The sequence below is a fragment of the Benincasa hispida genome, chromosome 2, assembly GCF_027475165.1.
Source record: "Benincasa hispida cultivar pf3 chromosome 2, pf3_genome.v1.1, whole genome shotgun sequence".
NCBI classification, from domain to species: Eukaryota; Viridiplantae; Streptophyta; class Magnoliopsida; order Cucurbitales; family Cucurbitaceae; genus Benincasa; species Benincasa hispida.
The window spans coordinates 62789837-62799836 of record NC_143479.1 but is presented as its reverse complement, the minus strand read 5'-3'; the positions used below and the strand labels follow the sequence as shown (position 1 = coordinate 62799836).

The following is a 10000-nucleotide window of genomic DNA, read 5'->3' as shown; positions in this document are numbered from 1 at the left end:
CTTGATAGACAAAGACCAGTAGGATTACTCAATCCACTTCCAATGCCTGAGTGGAAGTGGGAGCATGTGACAATGGACTTTCTATTTGGATTGCCTAAGACACCCTCAGGATTTAATGGCATTTGGGTAATAGTCGGTAGACTAACCAAGACAGCCAAGTTTATACTAGTAAAAGTTACTTTTACACTGGATCGTCTAGCTAAGATTTATGTGGACAAGATAATAAGTCAATACGGAGCTCCAGTGTTGATAGTGTCAGACTGGGACTCGAGGTTTACTTCAAAATTTTGGCCTAGTTTACAAAAGGCTATGGGCACTAAATTTCATTTCAGTACGGCTTTTCATCTGCAAACAGATGGACAGTCGGAGAGAACTATATAGACACTGGAAGATATGTTAAGAGCTTGTGTATTACAATTCAAAGGAAATTGGGATACACACCTACCGTTGATTGAATTTGCCTACAACAATAGCTACCATTGTAGTATCGGAATGGCTCCCTATGAAGCAATGTACGGCCGACCTTGCAGGACCCCAGTATGCTGGAATGAAGTCGGAGAACGACAATTACAATTATTGGGTCCAGAATTAGTTCAACAAACAACAGAGAACGTGAAACTTATGAGGGATAATCTTAAGGCGGCTCGTGATAGACAGAAGAGCTATGCCGATAAGCAAAGAAGAGAACTAGAATTTGAAGTCGGAGAACGGGTATTTCTCCGACTATTCCCATGGAAAGGAATTCTCCGGTTTGGGAGAAAAAGGAAGTTAAGTCCACGATACATCGGAGCATATGAAATTATGGAACGGGTTGGTCCAGCAGCTTATAGGTTACAGTTGCCGATGGAGCTAGCTCGTATTCATGACGTATTTCATGTGTCAATGCTAAGGAAATACGTGCCTGATCCCATGCACATACTAGCAACACAACTGGTACAACTCAAAAAATATTTATCTTACAAGGAGAAGGCCATCGAGTTCTTGGACAGGAAAGACCAGGTACTCAGAAATAAGACAATTCCTTTGGTGAAGGTGCTATGGCGTAATCATGGAGTCGAGGAAGCTACCTGGGAACCTAGAGAGCAAATGAGGAGGAGATATCCTCAACTTTTCTATTGACATATTAGGTAAATTTCGAGGACGAAATTTCTTTTAAGGAGGGGATGATTGTAAACCCCGAACTCTAGGATCCTAGATAAGCATGTTTAGCCAAAGGAATGTTATATTATATATTTTTTTCTTATTTTTATTAAAGTAATAATTCATGGTTATTCATAGGAATTATGATGGAAGGGAAGGAAAAACATATCAGGTGGGGTGACGTGGCAGTTAATCCTTGAACTTGGGAGGCAGTGGGAGGTGTTTTTGGAAAAAGAAATTTAAAACTTGGTTTCGGCAATTGACATGAAAATTCTAGTGAATTCGGTGCCATTCGAGAGCTGAGAGAATCTAGGTTGTGAAATTGGCTTGCCAGAGGAAGATTTCAAGAGGAGAAAGAACAAAGAGTGAAGAAAACCAAGAGAAGGCAGAATCTCAGGTTTAAGCAGGGCCAAGGTGAAGCTTGGAATTTCCAAGCCAAACTATAAGGAATTCTACACTGAAATTTTAAGGTAAGGAAGTTAACTCAAAGCTATACAAGTTTGTAGAAGGAAGTTTCTTGAAAAGAGCTCTGAATTTTGAGTTATGAATTTTTGAAGTTAAGTGGTGCATAAGCAGATAGCTGCTTGTGAAGAACAAGCAAGCAGTTCATCGTGGAGAATTATAGTGAGATTTGGGCATGAGAATCTCGCTTATAAAGGAAATCTCACTGATTTTGTAAGAAGAATCTCGCGCTAGGGAAAATCTCGTTAGGAATTGGGCTGAGTATCGCTGGTAAAGTGAGTATCGCTAAGATGAAAATTTGATAGGAAAAGATTGATCTCGCTCTAAAGGATCTCGCTAGCATCACTCAGGGGGATCTTGTTAGCATCGCTTAGGGGGATTTCGCTAGCATCGCTCAAGGGGATCTTGCCAATAAAGCTGTTTGTGTTGATGAAAGTTCTTTTAATAAATGAATTAATTGAGGTATTTTACTAAGAATTCTAAGTAGTTTAATCGGGAATTATATCTTTTCAAGCCAAGCAGAGTTAGGGGAAGCGTACAAACCATTAAGAGCTTGACGAGCGGTAAGTGACTAAGTAAACTTAAGGTTTCCAATACTCATGCATATATGATCAAGTAAAGAACAGTGACATTAATGATGAAATTATACTTCCTCAAGCAATAAATGGTGGGAGAATAACTTAATGCATGTTTCTAGCTTGTATGTGTGAAACACAGGCCAAGGTATGTCGTGTAACCATTACAAAAGCTATGTTCTGATTTTGATATATGCTTCCTAGAGGAAGGCTATAGGAGAATGAATTATTGTGTAAATGAGTGCAATGGAACAGTTCTTGTGTAAATACTAGGCAATGGAACTTAATTTGATGTTACAAAATACACATTTGATACCGAAGGACATTTGAGAAGGTATCTAACCAATTTGGTACTAAAAGACATTTGAGAAGGTACCTGGCAAATTTGATACTGAAGGACGTTTGAGAAGGTCTCTTAATAGATCGACACTGAAGGATAAATTTGAGAAGGTATTTGAGCAGAAGTACCTAAGAATGATGGTACTTAGTATGACCACATGCATGTAGGCAGTTATGAATGAGAGACCGAAGTATGGGTCTCTTGGCCGGTAATTAACGTTTGTGAGCTAGAGCGTTTAGGCTCGTTCTCAATTAGGGAATAATAATGTTTAATGATGTCTGAAAATGGCTTAAAACTACATTTAGAGACAATTGCTTGAGTTTACTCGTTTGTATATTTACATGTTTTTAGTATTGCTATGCTTGTTGCTTTACGATTCTAAAGTCACTCACTGGGCTTTTAGCTCACCAAGTTTTTGTGTTCTCCTTTTCCAGGTAGCGGTCAGATTCTTCAGGGTTGATCCTACTACTGCTTACCACCTAAAGACTCGACTTAATAAGAGGACTTAGATGTTATATCATAGCTGTACACATGTGTTTATATTATATTTTGTTGTCCTTTTAAGGAGGCATACCATATTCACACATTATTAATATTTAGCAGGTTGAAATTTAGATTAGAGAGCTTTGGTGGTGGGTGCTGGCAACGGAGCTAGCAACTACCGTGGTCACATCCTCTTTTAGATTAGGAGGGTAATCTGGAAGGAGGTGTGACACTTATATATCCTTTAGTAAGGTAACAAGTGGACCTTATGGACCTATATATTAGAAACTCCAATGGTATAATATTAATTAGTTAAACTTTTTAATTAAATTGATCAATTTTCATTAACTACCGGCCACTTCACTAAAGATCGATAGTTACATTTTTCGCACTGTAGATTTATTTCTGTGTCCACGGATATAACCAATCAACAATAAAGTGACCTTTCACAAATTGCTCATAACTATAGCTAGGTCAAAATACCATTTTACCCATTGTTACATCTAACTCATTAAATACAAGTAATCCCTAATGAAAAATCAATTTATAGTCCAACTATAAACTAATACCTCTCTGGGAAGTGAGAGGTTGAGGCCTCAATGTTCAAGACCCAGAATCAGCTATTAGGGAGCAATTTATCTACTTTCTCTAAGTTTTAGGAAACGAGTGAATTCCATCTTGTGTAGTTGTATTCCTATCTCCCTATTCAGACAAGTCCCCATCAATATAGTTGTGTTAACTTTCAAACTTTCAAAATAATTTTAATAATTTCTATTTCAAATTAAATAGAAATTATGTAAAAGTAGCTAACTTGATAAATTTTGAATTTCTTTTGTCACCTAAGCATTAGCTCAAGTATAAACTAGCCATTTAGCAAGTAATACTTGAGATTATTATAGGATAGAATCCTCATGATAGTGGTTTAAATCAAAATAATTGAAATCATAAACAATTGATTTTTAATGCAATAAAAGTAAAAAATAAAAATAAAAAAATTGTTGTAAATAAAACACACTCCCTAATAATTTTTTGTTAAACTCGAAGTCCACTATTAAGTGTGCCTAATCACACACAACTCATTAATCAATCTAAAAATTGACAATCACAACATAGTCATCAATCAACAATGGAAAAGCATTGAACTTTCAGTCTATAAAAAATCATAAGAATGCTACATAATTGTCAAAATTTATACGAGTCACTTAAATTTTGAATATAAAATGACTTGTAACATGCAAGAGAGTAATGGGAGATCTCAAACTGTGTAGGCCAATTGGATACCTTGATGCTAAATTGAGAAAAAAAAATTAAGAAATATGGTTACATAAAAGGTTCAGTTGAGGTAAGATTAAGATATAAGGAAAAAAAAACTCTTCCCACTTTGAATAGAAGTTCCAAACTTTGTAACCAATGTAAACAATGAACATTTTAAAAAATGAGTCAAATAGGAAGCAAATAAATTATCTAAAAGTAAATTGATAAATTGATAAATTTTCAATTTTCTACCCTAACAACAAAAATTATTAAATTATAAATTTCTTACCATCTTTATCAAATCAAATTTATTAATGATAATTTAATATTTAGTATAAAATTCAAAATTTCAATTTTAGTCTTAAATTATTCACGATTTTAATTAATTTTTAGGATTAGTCATATTTAAATTTCTATTATTATTATTATTGTTATTACTAGTATTGTTACTTTATATTTTACCTACTCTCCAAATGCTATTGTAGTTGACTCTACCATTGGTGCAATTGTTTGAAAATTAGACATCATTGTCAAATTTAAGAATCTATAAGTTAATCCAATAAAATGTGTGTGTTGAAGGATTACAATCGCCCATCTTTTAGTCGAGATTATATTCAGGTTTATAAAATTTTTAGTTTTCTTAAGATTCATGAATATGACCATTTATAACTTGCAATAAGAATTTAACCAAAATAGGAATGCAAATGAAATTATAATATATTCACAACATTAACTAATTAAGAATAATACATCTAAGATAGGTTAAATCTAATTCTAAATTTTAAATAATTACTATGATATCCATAAATATAAACATATATAACTTGCAATAAAAATGGCACTAATTTGAAATGAAGGTATAACCTCTAACAAAATATTAACCATTTCACTAAATTTTGAAATGAAATTTAGGTGAAATTCTTAACATTAAAGTTTAGTGCATGAAAACCTTTAAAGGAAACTGTTCTCATTTATTACAAAATATGCACTTCATCCATTGTACGAATTTTTCCTATAAAAACATCTTCCTTTGAAACTACATTATACATTCCAACCATTTTGTACAACAAAGTCAAAAGCAATGGCAAAGTTAGGAGTAGCTTCTATTTGGATCCTAATAACCTTCCTCATCTTATATTCAGGTATATCTTTTCTTATATATTTAGTTTGTAATTATTTTAAAGTAGTTTTCTTATAGATGAAGCAATATATTTTTTTTCTTGAAAAATGATAAAAATAGTCCATGCATGTTTTGGGAGTTATATTTGTCATGATTCAATTCAAAATCATTATGTTTAGAAGTAATGTAAAAGTATGTAACTGATAAATTAAACGCAGCTAATGTATGAGAAAAAGAACATGAACATTATGAAAACTTCTTTCTATATTACTCTAGAAATACATTTCACCAGTCTAGAACAACATTCCTATCTAACTAATCAAATCCCATAAAAATTTATTAAACTTCAAATATTACACTCGCTTTAAACTCATGTTAGTAGCAGTTTGAAAGTAGCTTGAAGAGTTTCATTTCTTACTGAAACTTAATGGGTCAAATTACAGGGAGTTTGAATATAAGTGCTCAATTGTGCTGCAACAACCATCCTAAACTAGGGCCCTGCAAGCCTGGAGTAGATGATCAAGGAGATGGAAAGTGTTGGATTTATTGCATTTCTGGTTGTGAAAAAGGAGGCTTTTGCAAACAAGTTAGGAGTGGCCATATTTGTCATTGCTATTGCTGATTTCATGTTATTATTTCTTTTTTAACCTTTGTTTTCATGTATGCAGTGTCATGCATTGCTCTTCAATAGCAATGATTTTAATAATAAAAATCATTAATATAATAAGAAAGAAGGACTCAATCTCATCTCTGCCAGTATGAGTTGAATTTAAAAAAAGTAAAAGAAATTGCACCTAAAAAAGAAAATTGAGGAATATGTCTTACTTCTTTTAAAATTTAATATTCTTCAAGAGGCATATAATAAACAAGCAACCTATAATTATTGAATACGATTCAGCCAATTCTTTTTCTTTTTCTTTGTTCAAATAATAACATTAGATATACGATGTTGGGTATACGAATTGAACTAAATATGTACAAGATGGTATGAAAATATAGGAAGAAAGGGAAAATCAATACTGTTCGAATGCCTTGAATCATATATCTTGTACTTCAAATGACCAAGTATGGGAATCTCGCTTTTGGCCCTTGAGTTTAGAGGACTATGTTATATGAACTCTTTAACCTTAGAGGCGCCTCCTGATCTGTAATCTAAAATTTTCTCTCTAAATAAAGTTTCTCTCTCCCTTTCCCCACAAGTTTAGAGGAATGCATTATATAAGCTCTCTATTCTTTTCTCAACAATGTTTTATTATATAGTAGAATGAGAGGGAGGAGAGAAAAAACAAGAAACATGATGGAAATGGGGTAGCTTGTGGATGTGGGGGAAAAAGAGAAAAAGATGAAACATTAGCGTTCCTTCTTTCCTTTTCATTTATTTTGTTTTTCCTTTTATAACTTCAAAAAATGGTTCTTTTAAATCTTTATTTTTCTCCAATTCAAAATATCGCAATTAAATCTTTAATTAAAAAACAATATAGATTTAGATTAAATAAATCTTTAAAAAAATATAAAAGATAAAATTTGGGTCTTTCAAACTTATCTCGACAATCTTAAAAAAAAAAACATTAAATTTTCAATATTATGAACTTAACACTTGTGTAGAAGTCCCTTATTGAAAATTTTAAAATTTTCGTAGTCTTAGCTTAATTGTGGAGGGTTTACATGAATTCTAAAAAATTTTAAAAATTCATTTTCATAGTCTTAGCTTATTTAATATTGACAAAATTTTCAATATTAAAATTCTAAAAAATCATCTCAATCACAAACATTAGCTAACTTACCTGAAAATTGTGGAAGGTTTACGTGAATTCAATAAGGTAAGAATATGGTAGTGATGTTCCCTTATATAGGTAGAAATTTGATGGCATTATGTAGGGTATGTTAACAACTTATGTCATTTTTTTCTCCACATAAAAAAAAATCTTGATTTCTATTTACAGTATTTAAATATTGACCTAAATCTAGCTCTCCCAAGCATCGATTCTAACCTAGCTCTCCCGAGTCTTAGGTTCTTTCTTTAGACTCTCTCCCGAGTAGCTCTAAAGGTATGATAGACGCATACATAAGATAAGGTAACCACAAAAGCCTAGTTGACGTAAGATTATTCCTATCTCTAGTGAACACTTGCTTACACTGCTTAATGCGACCATCCACTTACCCTCCCAGGCAGTTAGTGGTTGCTAATTTTACTCATAGACAAGCATTGCGTCCACTTATAGACAAGCGTTGCTACAGCTTCACACTAAGCAAATAAGGCTTTCTCACACACTCACACAATGCACACCTCCCGGTGGTTTGCTACATGTTTTATATTCCTATGCCACATGATTAAGTATACGATACTCTAGCAATCTCACTAAGAGATGCAATGAAGGTTAAATATGCTAAGTAATGAAGATGGAGATGGAGTCGATGGAAATTATAGAAATGCATTGTTCACAAAATGTATTAATTTCGTAAGGTATAATGTAATACAATACAATATAAGAAAGAAGAGAAATGGAAAAGGCTAGCTGGAAACAATGTCTTGCTTTCAACAGATGTGCGTCAAAGCTGCCAATGGTGCCATGGAAGGGCGGTGGAGCTGACTCTCTTGAGATCTAACTCCGGCGAAGGCTCCGGTCATCACTCGGAATGGATGAAGGAGATGAAGAACTCTCAAGCTTTCCTCTCATGCGTTCATTTGGAACATAATGATCCACCCGAAGGTAGAAACTCGGATGGAAACCTTGGATAATCTAAAGTTATGCTCAGCGGCTTCTATTTATAGAGAATGATCGCCGATAACATTAATGGACCTGCTCGGATTTTGACATCTGTGATGCGTTGGTCCTTTTCTAAATCTCGGCTACTAACGGTGTGGTAGGTGAAATGTCAACATCATGTTTTGATTTTCTCGAGATATGCGTTGATTTTTCCATTCCACCAACCTTGCGGTAATCCTGCTATTATGGTTATCATCGTGTAGCCGCAATCTTGAAATGACCGCATTCGCTTGGTTACTGCAACTTCTACACGATGACTGCATCTTCTATGCGATGACCGCATTCGCTCGATGACCGCAATTCCCATACAATGGACGCATTCGCTTGACAGCCGTAACACCTATACAACTGTCGTCAATCACCGCATGCGATTAATAGATGCAATATTCATTCGTCGAGTGTATGCGATCATCTCCGCGATAGCCTGGCTTCTGCATCTGCGTCCGCTTTTTGCGTTAACTATGAAAGATAGACAATTCAACGCATAATAATACATAATAGTGGGTTAGTCGAGATTCTTAATGTTGAACGACGCAATCTCATTTTCTCATGAATTCTTAACATAATTGTCGCATATTCTGCTTTACAGCCCTCGTAATTCTAAATAAAAGGCCTAAGATGACATGCGTTTTTGCATGTCTTCATTGACCAAATTTCAGCGCGAGCTAACAATTAGAACTCCAGTTAACGACAAATTTGTAAAAGTTGTCCTTGAAAAATCAAACTGCACTACATTATTTCTCTCCATTTTTTCTTGTTTTGCCTTTTTTTTTCCGGGTTCTTTTCATAGAAACTTTTTTGCCACAAAAGACAAGAACATACAGACTCGATTTACAGTAAAAAGAATACCCATAAACATTGGGTTTTACATTGATCATCAATTAAAAATATAAATTTAAATGCCTAAAGCCCAAACAGTCAACCCGCAAGCCACAATTAAAATCACTTACATCTCATGCATATATTTTAACAGAAACCCATCATTCTATTATGATTTTTTTTTTCTAAAAAATGAAAAATCAAAATTGCACAAATTGGGCTCTGATACCAATTGAAGGGATCGAATCCCAAGCGGAAGCGTGTAATCACCCTGCAATTTTGTTTTCGATTTTACATTAAAATAATATGGAATAAAAATAATAACATAATGGATAAAAAATCAAGATTAGTATGCATTTAAGAGAAGAAAAGATGGAAGAGCTAAACTTTACCTTTGTAGATTCCGAAATTCTTCACGATTCCCTCCGCGTCTTCTCTAGAACGTCTCTTCAATGATCAAGGGATACCACCATAAGTGACATCTTATTATTCTCTAGGATCCCAAGAATTGGATGCATGGTCTCCAAGACTTGGAAGAGGAAGAATAAGTAGTACAGAAAAGAAGAGAGATTTTGAGAGAAGTAGTAGGAAACTAGGATTCAAAATTTCCAATTCAACTGTGTTATAAACATGGGCCATGAAGACCTATTTATAAAGAGGAATGGTGACCCCTTCTCCTAGTCTTTCCTATTCCTACTCTAATTCTAATTTAATTAAATAACTTTTATTTAATTAATTAGCCCAATAATTAAATAACCATATATATTAAATCCAATTAATATGTATAATTAATTAATAAATAAATAAATATCACATGTTTATCTCTACTTCTCAAAAATTAATTAAACGACTATATTAAATCATATTTTATATAGAATTAATCAACATATAATTATCACATATTTATATGTATCCATCTCTTTTATATTTGAATCTTATTAACAAAAAAAAAAAAAAAATCGCTCTTAATTATAGATCACATCTATAATTAACCATATTATATTAATTTCATTAATATGTAATTGATTTGAACAATTCA

General features: G+C 33.2%; 1 protein-coding gene across 1 annotated transcript; it reads left to right on the top strand.

Annotated features, from left to right (window-relative positions):
• Positions 1–492: 492 nt before the first annotated feature.
• LOC150038065 (uncharacterized) lies at positions 493–1119 on the top strand. The gene has a single exon (XM_090311126.1). It carries the CDS (start codon positions 493–495, stop codon positions 1117–1119), a length of 627 nt encoding a protein of 208 aa, XP_090167252.1.
• The last annotated feature ends 8881 nt before the right edge of the window (positions 1120–10000 follow it).